The sequence below is a fragment of the Rana temporaria genome, chromosome 3 (assembly GCF_905171775.1).
Source record: "Rana temporaria chromosome 3, aRanTem1.1, whole genome shotgun sequence".
NCBI classification, from domain to species: Eukaryota; Metazoa; Chordata; class Amphibia; order Anura; family Ranidae; genus Rana; species Rana temporaria.
Window position 1 is genome coordinate 444,461,048 of NC_053491.1, and position 27,463 is coordinate 444,488,510.

Genomic DNA, 27,463 nt, shown 5'->3' on the forward strand with positions numbered 1-27,463 from the left:
GAAGGGACTCAGGGAGCGCTAAATGTCCGTGGGTTAGGGGCGCACATTACTAACTGACAACCCACGCTACGAAAATAATTTTACTGTTAGGGGTCCCCAGAACTTGGGAAATTTTATCAAGGGGTCACGGCACTAGAAAGGTTGAGAATCACTGCTTTAGGGTATGGTAAACCAAATGATGAGACTAAAGTCTCGTACACGGTACGATTGTTAGCCAACCGAGCTTCTGATTTTTGTCAAAAGGGCGTGTGCCAGGATCTTGTCTTGCATACTAACGGTACGCAAATTGCCATTTGACAAACATGAACGTAGTAATGTTCTATGAGTGTATAAAGAGGAAGTACATTTCTCAAGCACCACCCTTTGGGCCCCTTCTGCTAATTTCATGTTTGCAGAAGTTTGGTGAGCGCTGATTCGCGATTTTCAGATCGTACAAAACAAATGCTTTTTAAAATACGTTTGGCATAACTACATGCAAAGCAGCTTCATTATTATCCCATTAAAGAAGATGAGATGATTTTGACATTTCATCAATTGGCCTGTCACAAATGTTAATTCTAGATTACAAACGACGAAACCGAACTCTTCCCAGTCATTTATAGATTCCGCGCATGCGTGTTTGTACTTTCGACTTTTGTGTGATGAAATTGTATACTGACCAGACGAAAATCGGACGTGGAGCCTTCGTCTGTCGAAAATTTACTAGCCTGTCATCCAACATTTGTTGGCCGAAAATTAAAAAACAATTGTCTAAAGGACCGTACTAACGGTAAGAATTTAGGACAACAGTCTGTCAAATGACAATCCCCTTCTTATTTTCGTACCGTGTGTACGAGGCTTTAGTCTCTAAATAGTTAAAAATAAAAGAAATGTTAGATTAAAATTTTACTATCAATTTAAAAGAGCCTGATATCAAAGTGGAAACATTCCTTTGATATGTCAAATGACACGCAAGAAATATTATCAGTAACTTGACCTGGATTCCATGATTGAATTGCACAAAAACAGCAGTACAAATCTCACTGGTTGTAGCTAGGTTGTGAATTTTTGATTTGCTTGTTTTATACAATAATTATAAATAATTATGATAAAGTTCTTGTGAACTTTCCTTTCTAGCTATCCATGTAAAAATCAATCTGTTGAAGTCATACTGGTTCCTAATAGGATTGGTGAACGGTGAAGATAATGGCTTCGACACTCTGGTGAAGGGGGTATGAGAACATACTTGGCAATCCATTGGGGGTCTGTAATTGTAAAAAGGTGAAGAGCACTTGCTCTATTCAATGGAAAGGCAGTGTGAATGTTTCTCAAACGCAAGCCATCTTTGACTAAAATATTGCTGTGTTTGGTTTACTGCCAGGTCTGTCATTCATATACATACAGTATCTCACAAAAGTGAGTACACCCCTCACATTTTTGTAAACATTTTATTATACCTTTTCATGTGACAACACTGAAGAAATGACACTTTGCTACAATGTAAAGTAGTGAGTGTACAGCTTGTATAACAGTGTACATTTGCTGTCCCCTCAAAATAACTCAACACACAGCCATTAATGTCTAAACCGCTGGCAACAAAAGTGAGTACACCCCTAAGTGGAAATGTCCAAATTGGACCCAAAGTGTCAATATTTGTGTGGCCACCATTATTATTCTCCACCTTCCGTTTGAGGATGCCCCACAGATGCTCAATAGGGTTTAGGTCTGGAGATGCTTGGCCAGTCCATCACCTTTACCCTCAGCTTCTTTAGCAAGGCAGAGGTCGTCTTAGAGGTGTGTTTGGGGTCGTTATCATGTTGGAATACTGCCCTGCGGCCCAGTCTCCGAAGGGAGGTGATCATGCTTTGCTTCAGTATGTCACAGTACATGTTGGCATTCATGGTTCCCTCAATAAATTGAAGCTCCCCAGTGGCGACAGCACTCATGCAGCCCCAGACCATGACACTCCCACCACATACTTGATTGTAGGCAAGACACACTTGTCTTTGTACTCCTCACCTGGTTGCCGCCACACATGCTAGACACCATCTGAACCAAATAAGTTTATCTTGGTCTCATCCAACCACCCGTCTGGCACCAACAACAATGCCACATTCAAAATCACTTAAATCCCCTTTCTTGCCCATTCTGATTAAATTTCAGCAAGTCATCTTCGCCACGTCTAGATGTCTAAATGCATTGAGTTGCTGCCCTGTGATTGGCTGAATAGCAATTTGTGTTATCAAGCAATTGAACAGATGAACCTAACAAAATGGCCGGTGAGTGTATACTGCTCTATCCTGGCCTTTCTCAACCTTTTTTTTTATCCCAGAGTAATTCTTGAATTATTTTTCAGGTATCAGGGAATCCCGGTTAAAATGAATTCATTGGTAGTGGTGGGAAAACGCTTTTTTTTTTTTTACAGTGGTGGTCACACTTACAGACGGCTAAAAATCTCATTGTTGTCATGGAGCTGGCTTTGCCAAGTGGTTTTGGCCCCAGGACTATTCAGGTACCATCAGATGGGAGGACAATCAGCCAAAGGAACCCTGGTTGAGAATTGCTGCTCTGATCTTTATTTTGAATATACTGCACATATATTTACTTTCTTACCCAGACCTGTCCAAGAAAACTCAACAGGACAGCTATCGAAAAGGTTATCACGAGTCAGCATTGATTGATGGCATTAGACAGCCAACGTGTCTTTCTGTGTTTGACACGGGGCGGACTCTGGCTCTGATCGGCTTGCTCAGCACGGGATCTGTCCACTGATCACAGGTCCATGTCTACTCCGCTTATGTAGAGCAGACACGGACCCAGCCCACTCTCCTCTATGGGTGGTCGGATCTAAGTGGACCCCCTGTCCGTTTACTCCCGCTGCTGTCAATCAAATCCAATGACGCGGGCGCCCGGGGGCGGGGCCGAGTCCTGCATTCGGTGGCTATGGACGCCAAATGCTGGACTCCGGAGCACACCCACAAGGTAACCCCCCGGGAGAGTGCTCCTAGGGGGTTATCTGATATGGGGAGGAGCTGGAATCTTATAATTTCTTATCTCATTGGTACTTCATTACTACAATGTGAATTCTCTTTTTGTCCATCTCCCTTCCCACTAATACCCTCCCTCTCTTACCAAAAAAAAAAAAAAGGGAAAGGATAAATAACAAAAAAAATAACCTCCACCCTCCTCTCCCTCCAGCCTCCCCCCCCGGAGCCCATCCCCCCTCTCACCTCTCCCCCTCTAGATATTTCCTATATTTCAAATAAGGTGCCCATATCGTCCGGTACCTCGATTCTTGATCTTTCATTGCCATCGTAAGGTTCTCCATTTGTTGAATCTCTTCTATTCTTTATAGTTGAAGGACTCTTTTTTCCACAAGACAGGGATACATGCCCTCGTGGCGACCAAGAGATGTCTTAGCAATGAGTTTTTGTATTTTACCTCTGATATAGGAATGTCAAGTAATAAAATAGCTGCTTTTTTTTATACAAACCTTTAGTATCACTTTAAGGCCTGAAACGGCCGAAACGCGTTGGATTTTTGGTTGTGTTTCACTGTCTATAGTAAAGAATAGCCGCTTTGCTGTTATATACCGATGTGCCAGCATTTGCATAGTCCCTTAGCCTGTAAGTACTTAGATTGATCCAGAAAATAGAAGGCTGTATTCCGTGTAGTCTGTGGGAAAATGTTTGAAAGCACTAACCTGAGTTGGACTTGGCATTTTAGATATAGTAGAAAATAGTAAAGGTACTGTACTTACTGTACTGTATTTTTATATGATTCCTTGACTTTTCACATATTTAGCAATGTATTTGCGGTTGCTATGGTATGTCTTTATTTGTAGGCATTGTAGTCTGAAGGACATTTAGCAGACTATACGTTCAGTCCTTTAACAAAGCCTTTGAGGACAGCTATACAGTAGCTGAATTGCGTCTGAATGTGCCAGCTCCGGTGCCGTGTTCTTAACCTGGTTTCACCACCTAGAGGGTCGCTGGATGTAAAAAAAAAAGTATGCTGAAGTCCTGGTTGCATGTTTAATCCAGGTCAGTAACCCACCAAGTAGTAACAGAAGAATAAAGATGACAGCTCCAAGCGTGCATGTTTAAAAAACAGTTAGTTATTGTGTTTACCATATTCCTATCTAGACAGGTCCTCTCTCAGTGAAATTACTAGGCAGTAACCAGATGGTACCTGGTCCCATCACGCGTAGCCCACCTTCAGCCTTCCCTATACTGGTCCGCGCTTTCGTGGCGGACGAATGCCAGGCAAGGTTTTACATACCTGGTGGCCCGAGGTTCTGAAGTTCATTCATCCTTTGTTCAGGCGTCCTCTTCCCAAAGATCTTTGGTATGTATTATTACATCTTAACCCCCCCCCCCATTTTACTGAAGCCCAATTCAAATTGGTGACCTACATTTTGTTAGCGGCAAAACAGACCATTGCCAAAGCCTGGAAGAAACAATTTGTTTGCTTTGAGGAAGTTCATCAGCGGATCAACTGATAATTTATTAATGAGAAGATGACCAGCATCCTACTGGACACTCAAAATGTTTTCTCCCAGATATGGACCCTGTGGATACAGTGGGGGAGATTCAGATAGAGATACGACGGCGTATCTCCTGATACGCTGTTGTATCTCTGAGATCCGACGGTCGGATCTATGCGACTGATTCATAGAATCAGTTACGCATAGATCTCCCTAAGATCCGCCAGGTGTAAGTGACTTACACCGTCGGATCTTAGGCTGCATTCTCCCGCTGGCCGCTAGGTGGCGTTTCGTTATTTACACGCAACGAATATGCAAATGAGGAGATCCACCGATTCAAAAACGAACGCCCGCCCGTTACCCCTGCTATTTGTGGCGTATCCTATGTTAAGTATGGCCGTCGTTCCCGCGTCGAGTTTTGAATTTTTACGGCGTTTGCGTAAGTCGGTCGCGAATACTCGCGGCAAAAATCGCGGGAAAAATCGCGGCCGGCGCATGCGCAGTACGATCGGCGCGGGGACGCGCCTGATTTAAATAATACACTCCCCCTAGCCGCGGAATTTTAATTCCACCGGGGGATTTACGATCCGCCGGCGCAACTTTAGAGGCAAGTGCTTTCTGAATACAGCACTTGCCTCAAAAACTTGCGCTGGCGGATCGTAAATAAGATAGATTACTGAATCTACCCCAGTATGCCCATTCATCATTGTCCATAGAGAGCTATAACTCTTTATAGTAGTCCAGAATTGGGGTGCTGGCTTTGGACATCCCCAACGCTCACTTACCTTTCCCTTATCCCACCTCTATCTCCCATCCTCTTACTGTGGACATCCTTCCTTTCTCTTTCCTTCTTTCTAATTTCCTTGTTGCAGATATTGTTGTTGATTCAGACTTGACGTCTGGACCTGCTTATTGCCTATAAAAAAATTACCTGGCTCATCCATACCTACTCTAACTTACAGGCTACAAGTTTTGTTTATTATTATGCGATTTATATTGTTGGATGTTTTTACATTCTCTGCAGCTACATTCTAGCTGTATACTATCTTCTTGACAATTTCAAAAAGTTCTCATTTGCTATGTTTTGTACCTTTATATATTTTCAATAAATCTATTGAAAGTGAAATTGCTAGGCAGTAAATACTTTTTGGGTTCCTAACTCTTTCTAAGCAAACTTGCAAAAAGTGTTTAGTAAACTGTGGACACTCATATTCACATATTTTTAAAATGCAAAAATGCAACAACTGGGTTTTAAAACAAACCCTTGCTGACCTCTGTAGCTGCAAGCACTGTGGAGTAATTCATTCTCAAAGTTTCACTTTGGTTTTCAGCAGTTCAGCTCACCATGCTCCCCACCCCAGCAGTGTCTCCACATTATGCCACCCCTCTAATCTCTAATGTTAGCACAGTAACACGGTAGAGCAGAGTGCTGAGAGCCCACTTGAGCCCACTTGAACAACTTCATTGCTTCTCTTGTGAACATTTACCATATCTAAAATAAAATAAATATTGCAGCTGACCAGTACTTAACTGAGGTACCTGATTTTTCCCCCTTTAATCTCACCTGATAATCATGTGATAATCATGTGAATAACACACTTCCTTTCCCCGGGTGGCTACACTCAGTCCTCCACTGTATCTATGGAAGCAGCCATGGTTGCCGCCCAGGCTGGACTTTAAACGTGTACTTTTGTCCACCTCCCTTGCATTGGAAATCATGAGACACTTACATAAGAAATATAAAATTGGGACACTGGTACAGGGTGAGAAGATGCTGGTCTAGCAGGAGGATCAGGTAAGTAAATATGTAAATCTTCTTTTCTATGTCCCCCAAACCTAACCAAGAAAAGTTCACCTTTTCTCAAAAAATGTAAAAGTGAACAGCCACCCCCCTGCACTTACCTCTATGGGTGATAATCTATCAATTCCCCAGGCATCCAGTGGTCTGGAGATTTGAAAACTTCACCTTTCTTCCTTTTAAGGCTTCTGAAAGGGATCAGAGCAATTTAGATTGGCTGACATGTGACCAATTTGACTTGCTATGATCTATCCTGGTGAACTTACACTTTAAGGACTAATTTCTCAATGGTGCCTGCAGCTACAGAGGTTAGTGAGGGCACGAAAAAAATGAAAATGTGAACTAACACACACCACCCTGCACTTACCTCTATGGGTGATTATCTGTCACTGCCCACACATCCAGTGCAGCGGTCTTCAGATTTGAAAGCTCCACTTTTCTTCCCTTAGGGCTTTTGGAAGGAATCAGAGCAGTTCATGTGACCACTTTACCAATCGGAAATACTATGATCCATCCTGGTGAACTTACACTTTAAGGATGAATTTCTCACTAGCGGCTGCAGATACAGAGGTTAGTGAGGGCTTGCATTATTATTATTTATTACCAGGGCTTTTTTTATCTCTGAATAGGTGCGGGAATGCCCTCCATCTGGGTCACGCCTTGTCTCTGAGCAACGTCCCTTGGTTCCACCCCCTACCAACCTCCCAGTACCCCCCCTTTTAGAGAATACAGAGCCAAGTATCATTTTGTTGTTCTAAGTAATTTGTATAGAATATGTTAATGTCAAGAAAAGCAATAAAATAGATCACCATATCCACCCAGCAATAATAGATCCCGCCGCACCCACCCAGCAACAATAGATCCCCACCAACAAAAGATCCCTCGCAAAAAAAACAACAACCCAGCAACAATAGATCCACCACATCAAATATACACCCTGAGAGGATCTGTCAGCCAGATACAACAGATTTCCCAGCAGCTAGCAACAATAGACCCCTCTCTCAACAGTAGATTCCTCCCAGCAAATATTGGCCCCCTCCCCAGCAACAATAGACTCCCCAGCAGCCAGCATCAATAGACCTACATTTAATACTGGAGGTGCCAGAACTGCGTCCCCCTGAAAAAAAAGCCCTGTTTATTACAAGTATTTGCACAGAACTTTACATATTTATTGCTCATTTACATCAGTGCCAGACTCATATACATTGGCGGTCCGTCCATAGAGGGCGCATGGGCGCTGCCTCCCCTGTCCATGCGTCTGGCCCCCTGAACTACATATCACTGGCGCCGGACAATGGATTTCAATGCGGGGGTGGGTGTTTTTTTTAAGCACCTGCTCAAATAGGCTTCAAAAAAGGGTGGCCTCAGAGCACAGAGCATTGTGCCCTGAGGCAACCTAGTTGTGTGACCATAGCGAATTTAAATTTGCTATCTTCACACTAAAGTTCCCCCCCCCGTCAATCAGGAGGCAGGTCTGTTTCCCGATTGGCCAAAGTGGCAGGCGATCCTATTGGATGCCTAGCACTTTGGCGGAAGAGGAGACACATGGCAGAGGAAGCTGGAGGAGTGGACACCAGAACAAGTCAGATTTTTTTGTTTTCCTACATGTGTCAATAAATTATTCTTATGGAATGGAGTTGCCGGATATTTTTCTATTTTAAGTGCTGGAACACCCAGGGGTGGGGGGTTGGTGTTTCAGTGCCTTGCCACGCTGCCAGGGGGGTGTTCTTTGTTTGCCACTCCCCCCAAAAGAAGAACCCACCAGCCGCCACTGCTCACATACGTGCACATACTAGGGCCAATTTACCTACCGGCATGTCTTTGGAATGTGGGAGAAAACAGGCACAGGGAGAACATGCAAACTCCAGGCATGTAGTGCCATGTCCAGAAGGAGTGTAACACCGCTCAGAGTGGGGATAAAGATTTCCTGGCCCCGGCTCACCACCATCGATAGTAATTGGAAAAAAAAGAAAATTGGTGGCATACCATGGAAGGAAGAACTTCTGTAGAATAGTTACTTTATTGTCAAGGTGCCAAAGGACGTAGACAAGATGTTACATGTAGTGCCATGGTTGGGGTTCAAACCAACAACCGTAGTGGTGCCAGGCAGAAGTGCTAACCCCTTAGCTTCTGTACTGCCCACTAAAGCATTAAAGCACATTTCGGCCTTGATAAGTAGTGTATAAGTAAATATATGAATGTTCACAGCCATATCTAGTCTTTTTGGTGGAGGACTAAAAGATTAATTGACAAAAATAAGCAATAACAGATTAAACCAGGAAAGGGCAGAGGCTTTTTACGCCATTATAAATTAGCATGAAGAAACACGAAGATGGGTTTAGAAGTGAATCTAATGTGCTCAGACAGGGGGTTTTATCATTACATTTTATACCCTTAAATCTGAGCTCTGTTTGGTGGACATCACGGACATTTGACAACTGTGCCCGGGAGAAGTGTCGGTCAGATAGTATGAACACGTCTGATACCAGGGCTCACGTATCTGGGTCAGTGACAATGATTGCCCAGTTCAAGAACTGTCAGTATTTTCTTCTTCGATAAGAATCCGCTCGGAGGGGTTTAAATGCGTCCTTGTCATTAACCCTTCCGCCTCCATCCAGCAGGATTTTAGTAATGGGTTTAAAGCCTTATCTCTTTTTCTCTCACTGTTTATTTCTTAATCCCAGCCTGGAGGATGAAAAGGGTCTTTATGGCCTAATTCAGCTGAAATCTCGTTAAAGTCATCCTGCTTACTCGCGACTGCCATGCTAATTACACGGGGCGGCTGGCTCGCTGGCTTGACAGATGCTGCTCGCTGCTGCCGCTCCCTCCACTTTCGCCACAACCATCCACAATGTATCCGGTGCCTGAGAATTTCCCATTAATAGCAGGAAGGAAAACTCAGCATGGCCGCCTGATTATTGCACGTTTACAGTGCTAATCCGTACAGCCAGAATATATAAAAAAAAAACAAGGCCATAATTAGCAATGAACAAGAGTTTTTGTTTTTCTCTTCCACTGGTAACTGGAAATGTTACTAGCATAGAAAAGAAAGACGTGGTGTAAAAAAAAAAAAAAAAAGGGCAGATGTCTTGAAAGCCGCAGTCCTTTCACGGTTGCAGCGGCCTGTGAAAAAAGATTACCAGGGAATAAGGAGAAGGCCGACATGCTTCAACAAGTTTTATTTGTCACTGTCGGGACGGAACACATGTTCTATTCTCAGGCTTCGCCACAGTGGATGCATTTCATGAATGTGACAGAAAAGTGACAGTTAGGACACTAACGGGCTTATCCAGGGAGCAGAGTGCAGTAATCCTCGGCAGACAATCACAATTCATTCTACTAAAGTCAGACCGATACAAGATGGATATTATGAGCCCAATTCATCAAGCTGCAATACCGTTTAAGGCCTGCCAGTTAAGGCATGCTTAGGATAATCTTGATTAAGAAGCCACTTTAGGCATGCCTTAAGCAAACTTTAAACCAAACTTGTGCTTTGCCCATGCAGAGCCAAGCAACAAGTTTGGAATAAAGCCCAGCTCCAGGAATGTTTTTAAAAATCCACCCTTGCAGTGGGGCTTCCTTCAATATGTGCAGGGGTGTAGAATATTATTACAGGTATTTATATAGCGCTTTACATGTATTATAGATTCACATCAGTCCTTGCCCTTAAGGAGCCTTGAGATTCCGCTGGCCATAGACGTTTCGAATCTCTACAGCAGAGACGGGACATGATTCGAACCATGTATGGACAGGCTGAATGTACCCAAGTTGATAGATGAATCAACTTGGATACAACCAGCCTGTCGCATTTTAGATGTGATTATTACTAGCTGCAATTAAAGTCGCTAGCAGTAATCATTGTGCTCTCCCGGCCGGGATGGCCCCCCCCCCCCCGCTAGGAGAACAAAATAGGGTTGATTTACTAAGACTGGCGAGTGCAAATCTGGTGAAGCTCTGCACAGAGACCAACCAGCTTCCAGATTTTTTTTTTGTCAAAACGGAATTGAACGAACTGAAGTTAGAAGCTGATTGGCTACCAGATTTTGCACTCTCCAGTTTTAGAAAATCAACCCCTATGGCTTTACGGGAGAGATTCCCCCATCAACACTGACTGTGTTGATCAGAGAATCAAGTGATATACTCTACACATACTAGGGAAAATGTTGTCAGGATCCAATTAACCTACCAGCACGTCTTTGGAGCATGGGAGAAAACCCACATAGGAATAACATGCAAACTCCGTGCAGGTAGTGCCATGGTTGAGTGCTAACCACTTGAATAAGGTATAAATGCTTACCTTATTCCTTGCTTCAAGCAAGGTTTTCTAGTGCTGTAATTGGTCCTCGTAGTCTGCTTTGTAAGCTGTGACTGACTCCAGTCAAACTCCAGCCTTCTCAATGTACAATAGAGGGTTAATAACCCTCTATTGTATATGATTATGCAGAGGCTCTACGGAGTTTCAGAGAGAGGAGAGCTCCCGAGTTGGCCAGAGCGAGGGTGTATAGTAAGAAGTCCAATCACAGTACAGTATTGGTGGGTGCCTGCAGTGACCCCAGGCTGGGAACCGTAGATACTCAATGCAAAGAAATGTCACCAGCACACCAAGGATTCCCCAAATGGGTCAAAAGCTTTATTACGTGGTCACATGGTACATACAGAGGCAACGTTTTGGAGCCATGTAGGGCCCCCTCGTCAGGCAAGTAACCTGACGAAGATGCCCAACATGGCTCCAAAACGTTGCCTTTGTATGTACCATGTGACCACGTAATAAAGCTTTGGACCCGTTTGAGGAATCCTTGGTGCGCTGGTGACCATTGTTCATATTCAGTGTATGGTAATCATCAGCCCCCAACCGTCCCCCTCCCCACTCCCCACTGCAAGGGTGTTTTTTTTTAATCCTGGTGTTGGCCCCACATGCTCATCTTCCTTTTGCTCCCCTGCTGCTTTTTCCGGCAGACGGACGTATTGAAGAAACTACCTCATACCTCCTTCAGGTATGGAGAAACGTGTGGCTTACACCATGTGACGAAGCTGGAGCTTGGTTATAAGCCCAACACTGTCACATGAGGACAGAGAGAATGCCCTCAGCCCTTTGCGAGACTCAGAACTTACATGGCCTGCTGTTTTTGGATGGTTGGGGTCACTCAGAGATGCGCAAAAATCTCTGTTGGCTTCCAATGTTCCAAAGTGATCATTTCCACCTCAAGGTGTATTCATAAATGACCATATTCTAACCAGGGTTTGGTATTGGGTGGTGGATGGGGAAGTTGGGATCATTTTGCAGGAGGCAGACAAAATTGGCCGTATTTTGCTGTAAGCACTCACCAGAGGAAGCCAGTGAATTGGACAGCATTTTGCAATGCCTGGAGAATGTGAAAATATGGACACTTGAGAACTCAATGCCACCTTTCTCCCTTTGGTACTCATGTGAACATAGCCTTAAGCCCCTTACACACAGGCCGAAAATTGGGTGGTATCGTCCGGTTAAATAGAAACCGGCCAAAATTCAGCCCATGTGGACAGCAACCGGTCCAACAGAAGCCAGCCAAACGTCCAACTTCTGTCAAAGGAGTATAACTGAAAAAGGTCTGCCGAGGGGCATCCGATCAGCGCTCTCGGCCAATGGCTGACTGATGTGTTCTGGCGGGGGGGGGGGTGTTGTCAGAACACCAAAGCTCAGCGGGGTGATCACTTTACTAGCATCAGATTGTTAGTACAGGGTCTCCTCCTGAGCTCTTCAGGTTTTTATTCGTTCAGTCAAGTCGGTTGAACAAAAAAAACCTGCTAGTGTGTGCTAGGCTTTACTGTACCCCCATGTTTATGACTTTAACAGACACCCCACACAAATGCTAGGGCTTTTATTTCACTGTGTACAACCAAAATATTACAATTTCGCTGAAGGGGGCAATGAAATTAGAGCTGCGCAAAGGGTGGGACATTAGAGTCTATTCTTCGAGAATAAATAACTTCACACGACAAGCAGCTAGAAAGGTTGGTTTGTTTTAAAGCTCTCAATGCTTTTTAGGAATGTATAAACAGTCTAAAGCTGAAGTTTATTCTGCTTTTATTTTGTTTTTCATGGTTCCTCCTTTTCCCTGTCATCGAAATGATAATGAAATTATTAAATAAAGCCTTCCTGTGTTCACTACATTACATTGCACTTTTGTTTTTTTGTTTTTATTGTTTATTCATGATTATGAGATGATGCATTTTGTACATTCGTAAATAATTGTTCACACTGCTTATGTAGGATTATGAAATATTGAGCACTAGCACTTTATTGGTATACATATTTATCACTAGTGTCCCCTATACCTTATTTTAGACCCAGGGACATTGTCACTGAATCTCTGCTTGCCAATGCAATGCAGGCAGATTAAGGATGGTGGGAGGAGCCGTCAGGGTGCTGTACATAGCATCCTGAAAACAAAAAGCTGTGGTAATGCCCACATGTGATGCTGAGACTCCATGATTGAAGGAGCTGAATTCCAATGAATGGAATGGGTGGGCCAGGGAAAGTTAGCCTGAGGGGGAACGTGCTAGATGATTCTGGACTTCCTCCAGCCAGGAAGCAATTTCAGCACAACTGTGCAAGACCGAAAGGAAGGCTTGAGGTCAGCTTCAATAGGTGTGACAGGTTTCCTGGTGGGGTGGTCTCCTGAGGTACTTCCTAGAATATAAAAAAACAGTAAGTGATTCATCTGGCCATTGGCCACCCATAACAGAAAATGTTGTTTTGGTTGGGCTAGCACTTTAATTTGATAGAGTAATACAAATGACTCATCCTGATGAATGTGTCCTGACTAACATTAGTGTGTGACAGGAACATTGATGAGCTTACATTCTGGTAATGTGCACTGATATCACAAGCTTTACTAAATGCAATCATGTAATCAGTAATGAGAACCTAACCAGTGACCTCATGGCCATTAAAGATGACTTCATCCATTTCCTAGATGGCATAATATGAACAACACTGTCATGGCTGACATGACCAACTTAGGCATTTGTTTAATGGATGTTGACGTCTTTCCTTCTCTCTTCTTCTCTTCTCTCCAGCAGATAATCAGCACCATGGAAACACAGGCCAGTAATGGTCCCGGCAGCGTGGGCATCCTGAACGGCACAAATGGGGCCGCAGATGACAGCAAAACCAACCTAATCGTCAACTATCTTCCACAAAACATGACACAGGAGGAATTCAAGAGCCTCTTTGGCAGTATTGGAGAAATTGAATCTTGCAAGCTGGTCAGAGACAAAATTACAGGTGAGTTGCGCATCATTTTTATGTTACGTCATTCATCTTCCATTGTAAAACATCATGAACACCATAATGCCTCTTTACTTTTTATAATCATTTCTAGTTAAAGCAGAAATCAACTCCCAGCCCTCCACTTAAAGTGGAGGTTCACCCTAAAAACAAGTATATACCATTCAATCCAGCATACTGCCGACATGTACAGTATGCTGGGTTTTATTTTTTTTCGGTTTACATACCGTAGTATAGGTATTTTCCCCCGGCTTCCGGGTAGTGAATCCCGCAGGAGTGGGCGTTCCTATTCAGAGACTAAGTGATTGACGTATGACAAAAGCTTCACCCCCGGCGCAAAAGGCGCATCACCAGTTTCCGAAAAAAGCCAAAGCTTCTTTCGGGAAACTGGCAATGCACATTATGCACCGGGGGTAAGCTTTTGTCATACGTCAATCACTTAGTCTCTGAATAGGAACGCCCAGTCCTGCGGGATTCACTACCCGGAAGCCGGGGGGGGGGGGGGGGAATACCTATACTACGGTATGTAAACCGAAAAAAAAAAAAAAAACAGCATACTGTACATGTCGGCAGTATGCTGGATTGAATGGTATATACTTGTTTTTAGGGTGAACCTCCACTTTAAAGTGGAAGAAAACTATAACTATTCTTAAAAAAAAAAAACAATTTCTCCCCCTTCTTCCTACTTAACCTGTATAAAAAAGACCTGTGTACCTATTTTCAATCTGCTCTGCCTGGTCAAGTGATCCTATAGCTCTATGGATTGCTCGACAATAGCTGTGAATTTCGGGAGTTGTGACATCACCCATAGGCTCCTATGGCCTTGCAGTTGTCAGAGCTCCCTCGTCTTCCCTGCAGCAGTAGCTCACCGACGCAGGGATGCTAAAGCTGCAGCATCACATGACCGGAACGGATTAAAAATACATACACACATCATTTTTTTATACCGTTTAGGCAGGACAGGTAGAAGGAGGAGGAAGGGTGTTTTAAGGGGTCAACAATGGTCTGCACTGCTATTAATATTACTTATGAATAACTACTTAAGAGTGCCATTTAGTGGTCAATAATTTGTGTTAGCTGAGGGGAGGTTTTAGATCTTTTGCAGGGTTTCTCATGTTAAAAAATGTTGGCTGTGCTTTCAGGTAATAAGAGTTTTGACTACTTTAAGGGCTTAAAGAGTGCTGCTTGAAGATTTGCATATGCTTGCCAAATCAGATGCTTTACTAGTGCTTATAAGCTAAGAATAATACATACCAGTGTGCCTAGTTGAATAAGTGACAGGGTTTCTTAAATTCTGTCCTGCCCACACACACTAATACTTTCCATGAGCTCCCCTGTTGCCCCATCCAGCCACCCCCCTGTAAGCTTTGTGACGGTCTGTGTTGGATCCTACAGAGGACGTGGACCTGGTCAGTGGCCATTCAGTCATCAAGCTTTACATGGTGGGAGATAAGGATGTTATATGCTCCCCTGTACCTGGAAATACTAGGTTTTTGAAAAGCGCTCCAAAGGGTGAAAAGAAGGACAGGAGCATGCAGCATATGTTACAGAAGTTAGACAGGACTATCCAGGGTCCCTTAATGAGCAAGTTGTCATGTATTCTAAGGCCTTGCACACAATATCAAATACTTTTTTGCAAGTATAAATCCCTTTATGTATCTTTGAATTATTACCAGAAAGTCTTTCAGATAAGGAAAGAATTTTGTAAAAATTTGAAAAGAAAATATATTTTAAGGAAACCTGGACAGAGAGAAACACGGGGCCTACATTTCTGACCTTGTTCTAATGTCTCGTACACCCGACCAGTTTTCCTGTCAGGAAAACTGCCATGACAGCCATGTGTATGCTCCATGGCAGTTTTCCCGACAGAAAACCCGCCGGGAAAAATCACAACATGTTTTCTTTTTTCCTGCCGATATTCCCGACGGTCTTTTTCACCGGCAGTTTTCCTATGGGAAACACTGCAATGGGGCATACACACGGCCGGGATTCCCAGCAAAAGCTCTCATGGCAGTTTTCCTGCCAGGAAAACCGTCCGTGTGTAGGGGGAAAAAGCTGTGGAGCAGGTTCTCGGCTTTCCCCTCAGGTTTCCCAGCGGTAAAAAGTCAGCCGGGAAAGCCGTACGTGTGTACGAGGCATTAGATTACTAATTACCTGGCTGTCCCTGGCTGTAGTACTTTCTGAGTCACTGACCTGGAACAAACATACAGATTAGAAAGTTATGCCCAGTACACACGATCGGAAATTCCGACAAGACAACTGTGGATTTTTTTTGACGGAATGTTGGCTCAATCTTGTGTTGCATACACACGGTCACACAAATCTTGTCCGGAATTCCTACTGTCAAGAACACAGTGATGAGCCGCAATCAATGAAGTTCAATGGCAGTTTGGGCATGCGTGTTTTTTTGCGCGTCGGAATTGCAAACAGACGAGCGGAATTTCCGACAAGAACTTTTTCCGTCGGAAAAATAGAGAGCCTGCTCTCAATCTTTTGCTGGCAGAAATTCTGATAGAAAATGTTGGATGGAGCATACACATGGTCGGAATATCCGACCAAAAGCTCACATCCAACTTTTTTTGACGGAAAATCCTATCGTGTGTACAGAGCATGAGAGTGAAAAAATAACTCCTAATCAACTCATGACAGAAGTCAAGGCCTTAGAATAGGGTTTCCTAACTAGGGTTCTTTGGAACCATAGGGTTCCTGCAGAGGTTGCTATGGGTTCCTTGAGCAGTGGCAGATTTGTCTCCCACTTACAATGACCACCAATGCATACCTGCCAACGTTCTGAGATGGGAATGAGGGACATCTATTAACAAAAGTATGTAGGTATAGGACACATCCCTTAAAGAAGAAATGCACCAAATGATTGGTTAAAAGCAAGTGCTTTTTTACCACTACTTTTCCATTATATTGGCTTTTGGAATTAACAAATCCAGCAATTTGGAAATTGGATGGTTTAGCACTGTAAAATATTATTTTATATATAAGTAGTGCATTTTATAAACAACTACATAGATCAGACAAAAATGAGGGACAAATAAGGAGGAAAGAGGGACTTTGTTTTGCATGAGGGACAGTCCCTCGAAATCAGGGCCTTATGGGAACTATGCCAATGTAAGAAGGCAATTTTCCACTGACATACGATGTGATGGATCATTTCTACACTTACTACCAGTAAGTGAAGTAAGAACTTCTAATCAGTAGAAGTGTTCCAAGTCAATGCCCCAGCATAGAGTTTCTAAGCTAGGGTTCTGTGGCACCCTAGGGTTCCTCCTGGAGTTTCTAGGGGTTCCTTGAGCAGTGGCAGATGTGTCTCCCACTTACAATGACCACAAATGTAAGGGGGCAATTTTCCACTGACGTAAAATGTGATGGGTCACTTCTTCACTTACCGCCAGTGTACAGCTGCAGTTTTCCACTGACCAGCAGTGTAAGAGGACAGTAGAGTTTTCACAGTCTGTGCTTATTTTATGGGCATTATTATTATTAATTTTATTTTAAGATCATTATTGTATTATATAGCAGGGGGTGGTGTAAGAAATGGAGGAAGGGAGACCAGTACCCAACAGGTCACCCATACCCCAAAAGGGATGGACTATCTCGGTACCAGTTTGGACAAAATACACAAAATGATTATACAAAATAAGATTTTTATTTATACAAATTTACCGCTTCATCAAGAGAAAATTATCTGTAATGGATTGATAGAATACACATGGTAATCACAAAAAACAGTAACACAAAGATATATGATGATTATTGCCATTATAGTGGGGAAGCAAGGGAAAAACAAAGACTGCCGCTTACCAATGAACCCACATACAGCCGGAGTCGCAACACCGCCAACGTTCCCTTACATCGGAGGTGGGGGACAGTTACAAGTGGAAGATAAAGGTAGCTATAATAAAAAGTATAAAGAATATAAATGATAGTACATTTGCAACATATAGGGCTGGGTTGAAAAGGGGAGGGGGGGGGGGTTGGTGGAGGGGGAATGGGGAAGGGAAAGAAAAGAGGGGAGGGGGGAAGGAGAAGGGAAGAGAAGGAGGGGGGAAGGGGAAGAGGGAAGGAGAGGAAAGAAAGGCAGGGGTAGGGAAGAAGGGGAAGGGAAAAGGAGGGAAGAGAGGAAAGGAGGGGGAAGGGAGTAGGGGTGGGGGGTGGGGGTGGAGAAAATGTACTCAAGTACCTGAATAACTAACCTGAAATAGCCAAGATTGTTTGCATTGCCCCAGGGAGGGCTGGGCAAGCAAAGAAAACAGGATTGAAATCTACATGTAAACCCCTGTAATATGCATAGCCAAGCGGATCAATTGTGGACTTAAAAAAGAGCCACAAACCGAAGCACACAATCTGAAATACAAAGGGAGAATCATACTGAGAGATGTATAGACATATAACGGACCCCAAAGCCTGTGTAAACAGGGAGAGGGGCCGTGGAACAAAAGATCCATCTCAAGTTGTAGCAGCGATGTATACAGAACATCAAGACTCCTCTGCCATTGTCTGGTATATCGTCCCTGGAGTTGGCATCCACTACAACTAGACAGCAGGCGAATACCTGCTTAAATAGTCCCCAACCCGGTGGCTAACACACGCGCCGAACATCGGCTGCGTGTGACCTCACCAGGTCTGATGAAGGTGCATGCGCGAATCCACAATACAGCCGAATGGGCTAAATACCCCAAGCTGCAACGCATACAAGTGAGGGAACAGGCCCAGAGGACCTCGGGCGATGCTCCCGCACCAGGGACATCCCACATCCGCCAAGAGAAAGAAAGAGGGGAGGTGCAAGGTGGAGGGGGGGGGGTCTGGTGGTCAAGTGCTCTAGGTATGCCACATTCTTCATTCTTTTATTTAAAACCTTCTACAAATTACAGATCATGCTGATGTACTTTGAAGCTGAAGATAAAATTATAATTACAAGCTGTTTCCTAAGTAGTCGTAGTTACACTCATCTGGACTCGTTCTGCAGTACTCAAGACCTTTCATAGCTTCTCCAAGCCACTTATTTGGTTCTTCAGAACTTCAGTGGCTTGGGCAAACCAGGAAATGTCTTCAGCATTACAGAACAAGTCCAGTTGAATGTGACTAACTACTACCGGATATAGTTAAAATAAAATGGTAATAATAGCCCAATAGTCTGCACCTTTAAGGGAAAGTTGGGAGTGACAACTTCCATATTGCTGCCCTCAAAGGTTCACCCCAAATGTTTAAGTTGGGAGTGACAACTTCCATATTGCTGCCCTCAAAGGTTCACCCCAAATGTTTAGATTTATTTGATCTGTCTGTACACGTGTATGGCTAAATCTTTTATGGCCAGGTTCCTCAGGAATATGATAATCATATCTAGGCTGGCCATCTACTTTAAAGTGATCCCTATTTGCCTAGCCTATTTTACCCAAATACTAAATACATGCATGCAAATAATGAACCCAAATGGACATATAATGCCACACCTAAAGTGCAAGGCTGGCCATAGTTGAATTCAATTTTTTTTTTGTTCAACTAGCTGGTTGAATGAAAAAAAAACTGTATCCTTGTATTCTGGCAGCAGGGAGACTTCCCTATAGCCTGCAGTTCTGATCAAGAAGAAAATTTCCAACTGGAGCGGTTGCACAGAAGTCGATTGGTAGATCAGTTTAACCTACATGAATCAAAATTTGGCTGGTCCCTGCTGAACCGAACACATTTTGAGTCCCGGAGCTTTTTTTTTCTGTTTCAGACATTTCTTGGTTCTATATGGTTCTATAGTTCTCATAGTTGAATTGGGCTGGAAAATCATTACAAAATGTTGGGTTTCTCCCTTGATAGAACTGCATTGTATGTTATTGCTAGAATGTTATCTGCAAGCCTTCAAAGCAGGATTTGGCACAAGACAGGGGCCATGCACAGAGACCTGTTGGTGACGTCACTGGGCCAGATTCTCAAAGGAGATACGACGGCGTATCTTCAGATACGCCGTCGTATCTCTGAGTCTGGGTGGTCATATCTATGCGCCTGATTCTTAGAATCAGTTACGCATAGATTTCTATTAGATCCAACTGGCGTAAGTCTGTTACGCCGTCGGATCTTAACTGCATATTTACGCCGGCCGCTAGGGGCGTGTACCCTGATTTACACCTAAAAATATATAAATCAGCTAGATACGCAAATTCACGAACGTACGCCCGGCCGACGCAGTACAGATACACCGTTTACGTTAGGCTTTTCCCGGCGTAAAGTTACCCCTGCTATATGAGGCATAGATGCGGCGTATCAATGTTAAGTATGGACGTCGTTCCCGCGTCGAATTTTGAAAATTTTACGTCGTTCGCGTAAGTCGTCCATGAATGGGGCTGGACGTCATTTACGTTCACGTCAAAACCAATACGTCCTTGCGGCGTACTTTGGAGCAATGCACACTGGCATATTCCACGGACGGCGCATCACGTCAATCACGTCGGGTCACATAAGATTTACATAAAACACACCCCCCTGTTCAACATTTGAATAAGGCGGGCTTACGCTGGCCTATTTACGCTACGCCGCCGCAACTTTACGGAGCAAGTGCTTTGAGAATACTGCACTTGCCCGTCTAAGTTGCGGAGGCGTAGCGTAAATAGGATACGCTACCCGGAACAAAGATACGCCGATCTACGAGAATCTGGCCCACTGTGTCTACAATAAGGTGAATAAAAACAGAATTTTTATTTAAATGTTTCACATTAGCATGTTGATGGGAATAGAATGGAGAAACCAGGGAAGGCAAAATATAATCAGATTAAACTTCAGCTTTAAACTACAGTAGACAAAGCACAGATAGAATCCATTTTGTTTTGCTTCGGGTTGTAACACCTTTTTCCAGGGATCAGCTTTTCGGTTTTCATCGATCTTCCCATCAGTATGTTACAGATCCTATTAGCTGCATTCACTGGTAATCTCATCATCTTCCCATTTCCTTATAATGACCATTCTATGAGCAGCTGCTAAAAAAAAGAGATTATTACATTAGCAAGCCAGCATCCACTTCTTATGTTCTAGAATTTCTTCCCGGTAAAGCAGAAATGTAAAGAAATGATCTGTTCAATTGTGTCTCAGCAGCAGACAATCTTTACAGTCAGAATTGCTCAAAGAGAACCTGTCCCAGAACAATAAAGATAAAGGGGGAGGAAAAGGGTGGAACTAGCTGCTCCAGTGTTGTACTGTAGGTTTTAGTATATGCACTGAGATGTATTATTATTATACAGGCTTTATATAGCGCCAACTGTTTGCATAGCGCTTTACAATACAAAGGGAGGCAGTATAAATTACAATACAGTTCAATACAAAAGGAATAGGAGGGCTTTACTCATGAAGCTTACAATCTAAAGGGGGGGAGGAAAGTGACACAAAAGGCAATAGCTGCGGGGGATAATCTGACAGAGGTGGCCAAAGTATAGTTTTTAGGTGGAGGTTGGATAGGCTTCCCTGAATAAATGAGGTTTCAAGGATCGCCTAAAGGCAGACAGGGTAGAAACTAACTGGACACACTGGGGTAGATAGTTCTCGAGAATGGGAGAGGTTCTGGAGAAGTCCTGGAGGTGAGCATGGGAGGAGGTAGCAAGGGAACTAATGAGCAAGATGTCTAAGGAGGAGCGTATAGGACAATTTGGGCGATATCTGCAGATGAGGTTGGTGATGTAGCTGGGGGCGATGTTGTGGATGGCCTTGTATGTTGTGGTTAGTATTTAGAATTTTTTACAGTGGGCTAGTGAAAGCCAGTGAAGGGATTGGCAGAGAGGGCCAGCAGCCACGGATCGGTTAGTAAGGTATACGTGTCTAGCAGCAGCATTTATGATAGACTGAGGAGGAGATAGTCTGTGCAAATGTAGGCCAGTGAGGAGGGAAATGTAGTAGTCAAGGCGGGAAATAACAAGTGAGTGAATAATTTGTTTTGTGGTGCCGTTAGTTAAGAAGGGGTGAAGTCTGTAAATGTTGCAGAGGTTAAGGCAGTAAGATTTAGCCAGTGATTGGATGTAGTGGCCCGAAGGCGAGGTCAGAGCCCAGGATTACACCTAGCACCCTAGCCTGTGTGGAGGGGCCAATTATTGTGCTATTGATCTCAATTATAAAGTCATTAGAGGGGGATTGGGGAGGAAGAAATATTACAAGCTAATTTTTAGATTAAGTTCCTGTAAATGGTGTGACATCCATTCAGATATGTTGCTTAGTAAATGTGTGATATATGCAGAGATTAAGGGGGTGAGCTGGGGAGCAGAGAGATAGATCTGGGTGTCGTTGGCATAGAAATGGTATAGGAAGCCATGGGAAGTTATCAACTGGCCCACAGGCATTCCAGAGGGCACATAACAGGTGGGGCTGGCTCGTGGAAGCAAGTTATCAGATGTATAAAAGGAACCTATTAAGACCGGCCTTTGAAGGTTCTATAAAATTAGCCTTTAATAATATACTCATTATGTAACTCTTCCCCACTCTGTCCAAAGCTTTTTAAAAATAGTTTTTACATATTCTTTATTAAATAGAACAGGGGTTGAAGTATATGTAAGCCAAATCCAAAAAGCTCATAAGTTTTAGGCTTCTTGCGCCATTGGTGGCTGAACCGGTTCAATGTACCGACTTATCATGCCTGCCCAGGAACAGCCTTCCAAAGACCTCATTCAAACTTGAGACATTTTTTCCTTATTTCCCTATTCTTGACTATGCTCAACATGCAGAATCCCATTATTTCTATTCACCCATGTTCATTCAGTCACCCTGCGTTCTATGCCCTACACTCAAAAAAGTACATAAGCTGTATTCAAATATTTTTGTCCCTATACACTTCTATGGGAGCACCTATAAATGCACATTAGGTGGGTTTCAATGCCTGAAGAACTGCTCGCCTCCCTTAGCCCAGCTCAGGAAGAAAACACCTGAAGCTTGTATACACATGTAAAGGGGTTTGTAATACGCTTGTAAAAAGCTAAAAAACCCTGAAAAAAACGCTTTGCTAACACTCAGGCTAATGCCGCGTACACACGACCGTTTTTCATGACGAGAAAACTGCCATTTTTTAGATTGGTCGTGAAAGCCGGTCGTGTGTATGCTCCATAGCAGTTTTCTCAACGAAAAAACTGCCCATAAAAAGATAAGAACCTGCTTTATTTTTTCTCGTCGTTTTTCCTGTCGTTCTTTGTCTCATTGCGAAAACCGCTCCTGTGTATGCTTTTCCGAGGGGAAAAAAACGTGCATGCTCAGAAATGAGCAAAAGCGCCCCAAAGGGTGTCGTCATTCGAACTATGAAGTGAGCCAGTAAAGAGTTCCTGTGAACCCCTATAACAGGAATATGCAATTAGTGGACCTCCAACTACAAGTCCCATCATGCCTCTGGGTGTCAGGCTTGTGGCTGTCAGGGTGTTGCAATGCCTCATGGGACTTTTAGTTCTGCAACAGCTGGAGGTCTGCTAATTGCATATCCCTGCCCTATAACATTAAAAAAAGCTAGCAGTGGTGTCTAAAAAACATGCATAGCCCCATACCGCCCCCCCCCCCCCCATTGACTGATTGGAATACTCTGATTAGCTATTGGATAAACACATAATTATGAGATTAATTTAATCCCACCCTTTGTTGCCCATTAATTAGTATCCATCAGCATTTAGACTAAAAGAGTAAAGCTGGTTGTACACAGTTATAAAAAAATTAAACAGATTCTTCCATCCACCCTGTGTAGTGCGTACAGACAAATCTCCCACTGTGGCTTTTGTATTTTGACAGCTGGCACCTGTGGCTGTCAGAATACCTGCACAATGGCTACATCTGATTGGATGCAGCTGCTGTTTGGTTAACAATCGTTTGTCTGGCTCCTTTGATTTTTTAATTGAAGAATGCCAGATGGAAGGGTGGCGACAAGCAGGGCCGTGGCCAGGACAGATCAAATGATCAAACTTTGTGTGTGAGCTTAAAGCCAAATCATGGAGATGCCTAAAGACTGGCACCTGGGGAGAAGATGCCAGTGCCAGTATTGGACCTGGACTGGTACAGAGAAGGTTAGGTTAATCCTTTAGTTCTGCTTTAAGTTGTGCATTAGCGTGCATTGCATTAAGGCAGCTCATTGGAAATATTGGACTGCCAATGCACCCAAAATTCGGCATAAGCTATCTTCTCGAAAGCAACACACTCGAAAGCATTGCTGTATAATGCAGCATGCAACAAGGGAGGTGCGCTGCATTAGTGCGACAGGGTGCTGTTCAAGATGAATGGCACCACAACGCAACAGCGCATGTATTGCATGGTACCGCAGCACAATAGTGTAAATGGGCCCTATGTCAAAATCAAGGGCACCGCAATGCAGCACATGTAACATGTTAATGGGGTAAATGGGCCCTATGTCCTTAGGGACTGAATCTGGTTGTAGTCAGGTTCTGCAAAGTGCAGCTAACAGCATCTTCAGGGGAGTCTGCTTGCAAGGAAATCTTTGGATTGTTTTAGGAGCTGGGCTCTCCATTCATTCAGTGAAGAGGGTTTGATTGCTATTGACTGATGACGCATATTGCTTTTTCTGCATGGAGAGGCAGGTGGTCCCCCTTTGTTGTGTACACAGAGCTGTCTGTCGGGGGACCTTTGCCCTTCCAATGCCACTAGCAATTGTGGAGATCTCTTTATCTGTGTGTGACAGGACTCTCTGTCATGACACCCCTTACACTTTCCATTTCTTTCTCCCTCCTCACAGGTCAGAGCTTAGGATATGGATTTGTAAATTACGTGGATCCCAATGATGCAGATAAGGCCATTAATACCCTCAACGGGCTAAAGCTACAGACTAAGACCATCAAGGTGAGCAAGAGGGATGAAGAACGAGAAATGTAACTCACGCCAACCAATCTGTTGTCTTCTTCTGCAATGGTCTTTGTGTGTAAAACATGTATGAGAATAGAACTCATAGAGCTGGATCATAGCAACTGGTTATGTCCTTTGAATTTCCCGCACATGCTCTGGCAGCATATAAATGAGTACTCGCTGGTTATTATGGGGCAAAATAGTAAGTTCTTCTTGGTGCTTTAATATGCAACTTCCAAACTGCAGAAAGAAAATTCAGCTGGAATCAAACTGAAAGGCACAATGACCATGAATAACAATGACAATGAATGAAATAGGTTCAAATGTAAGGTGAGCCTTCCCTGTATGCCAGCATCATGGTTCACAGATGGGAAAATACAATCAGGGAACAAATTAGACTGCGTTCATGCCACTATTTTCAGATGTGATGCTCCTTGTCTATTGCTTGTTTACCCCCTAGATTTTATGATAGATAGATAGATAGATAGATAGATAGATAGATAGATAGATAGATAGATAGATAGATAGATAGATAGATAGATAGATATGTAATAGACACATAGACAGGAGATGGAAAGAAATATAGACAGTGTAGAGTATAGATAGATAGAGTAAATAAGTATACAGATATGGATTACTGTAGATATATAGGCATGACTATAGCAGACAGAAATAGCAGATACATATACAATGGATATAAATGAAATGAGTAGTAACATATATAGATCTATTATGTAGTTAAAAGCCCACACTACACCTCAGTAACCTATTTAAGCTGCTGTAGTAAGTCACAAAATGTGACCATCAGAAAAAGGTCAATATAGATACATCACTAAAGGAAATTCCTGTATCGGTAAAAGAGTGGAGAACTGGTCTGGATTTATTGACAGCAGTGGTGGTGGAACCTCAGAGAAGGAGGAGTGGTGGAACCCCGTTGAGTGGGAGAGTGGTGGAGCCCTTGAGGTGGAGAGTAGAATACCTATATGTGCAGGAGTGGCGAAACCCTAGAGGTGAAGAGGAGGATCCCTATAAGTGGAAGAGTGGTGGAAACCTTGAGGTGGAGCGGAGGATCCCTATAAGTGGAGGAGTGGTGGAACCCTTGAGATGGAGAGGAGGATCCCTATATGTGGAGGAGTGGTAAAACCCTTGGGGTGGAGAGTAGAATCCCTATATGTGGAGGAGTGGTAGAACCCTTGAGGTGGAGAGTAGAATCCTTATATGTGGAGGAGTGGTAGAACCCTTATGGTGGAGAGGAGGATCCCTATAATTGGAGGAGTGGTGGAACCCTTGAGGTGGAGAGGAGGATCCCTATAAGTGGAAGAACCTTAGAGGTGGAGAGGAGGATCCCTATAAGTGGAGGAGTGGTGGAACCCTTGAGGTGGAGATGAGGATCCCTATAAGTGGAGGAGGATATCTATAAGTGGAGGAGTGGTGGTACCCTTGAGGGGGAGAGGAGGATCCCTATACGTGGAGGAGTGGTGGAATCCTTGAGGTGGAGAGGAGGATCCCTATAAGTGGAGGAGTGGTGGAACCCTTGAGATGGAGAGGAGGATCCCTATAAGTGGAGGAGTGGTGAAACCCTTAGATTTATTGGACACATACAGACCCTGAAATAGTGGGTCTATAAATCTGGTGAGTTAATTGTGCAGGTGGAGGTTTTACACAGTGATTGAAGGGGCCCATTATACAAAAGCTATAATAGAGTGGAAGATAAAAGTATTTGTGGGACAATTGTGGAACCCTTCAAATGTGAATGTTGCTGTGCAATAAGATGGACATTGAGCACTTTTGCACTGGACACTTTAAGTTGTGGATTTTGCTCTTGAATAATGAATGAATTTTGGGAATGGAGCACTATGCACTTTACGTATGTGCATTTTAAGGGCAAATATAGATATGGATTAGATGTATAAACATGAAATAGACAGAGAGAAATATATACATATAATAGATAGATAGACAGGTGGAGCGATAGATGCGTATAAGATACTGTAGATAAATATATATATATATATATATATATATATATATATATATATATATATATATACAGAAGATATTGGATGTATATACATATGGGATAGATAGATAGATCGATAGATCGATAGATAGATAGATAGATAGATAGATAGATAGATAGATAGATTTACATATGTAGAGAAATACATAGTAGGGATATAAAGATGGATGTTTGATGTGAAGGTGCTTTAATGATAACATTATAGTGCACACAAAGGCAAGAAACACTTGGATTGAGAAGCCTTGCCAGAAGAGCTTACAGTCTTAAAAAATAAAGGCTGTAGAGAAAAGTTAATAAGACAGATAAATATATTTTTGTCATGTACAATTCTATACATACAGAATTGTCTGGAACAGATTGTCGCCCCCCTCCCATCAGTGAAACAAAGAAATAAGATATGCCTCCCCCCTCCCCAATGGCAGACTGACAGATGCCCTCCAAGCAGTATACCTTCTCTCTTAAGGTCACAGCATATCGTTCAGGCAGCAGGTCCACCAAGATGGAAGAACATTCTTTTGTCTTGCCTTTGTCATTCAGATGTCGCCCCCTTGGGGAGAGGGATGCTGTGAATAGGGAGGGAATGGAAGGAGGGGACTTTGGGAAGAGACAAAAGCACTCAGCCATCTGTCCACTCTCGGGCTAATTATGGGGTATTGCCCCTGGAGATTATCTCAATGGAGGGGGGTGTAGTATAGGTTGGGACAGGAAGCCAGCTGCTGCCATTAAAGGCCAAATCAGTGCAATGCAGGAAAAAGTTAAAGGATGAAAGTCTCGTAAAGCCAAAAAGTAACCTAATCAGAGATAATGAAAAGAGGGGCTGGACCCATTGTGACCCCGCACAGCGACGGATTTAATGTGCTGTCAGTGTCACTTATTCCTAATGAAAGTGACATAGGTCATCAAGGACTACAGCTGATACGCGTTGTGTTATACTGGCGGAGCCGTCATGTTAGATAGCAGCTGTTGTTTAATGACTACACCTATTAGCTGACACTTATTGCTTCAGAAAATTTAAAAAATAATTCTTACGATATGGCAATGCCTTCCCAAAACAGGAGGTGTTTATAAATCATCACCAAAAACAGGTCCTTTATTCCCCAAAGTAGG

General features: G+C 43.3%; 1 protein-coding gene across 10 annotated transcripts in view; it reads left to right on the forward strand.

Moving 5' to 3' along the window:
* ELAVL3 (ELAV like RNA binding protein 3) overlaps positions 1-27,463 on the forward strand; it is a 73,209-nt gene that overhangs the window by 26,134 nt on the left and 19,612 nt on the right. For 4 of the 10 annotated variants that reach the window (XM_040346515.1, XM_040346514.1, XM_040346519.1 and 1 more), the window contains exons 2-5: positions 6,713-6,833; positions 13,323-13,530; positions 17,311-17,433; positions 24,230-24,333. In XM_040346515.1, coding sequence (XP_040202449.1) covers positions 6,801-6,833; positions 13,323-13,530; positions 17,311-17,433; positions 24,230-24,333 — 468 coding nt within the window. In that variant the 5' untranslated portion in view covers positions 6,713-6,800. The remainder of the gene's footprint in view (positions 1-6,712; positions 6,834-13,322; positions 13,531-17,310; positions 17,434-24,229; positions 24,334-27,463) is intronic. The other 6 variants (XM_040346522.1, XM_040346520.1, XM_040346524.1 and 3 more) reach the window with 3 other exon arrangements.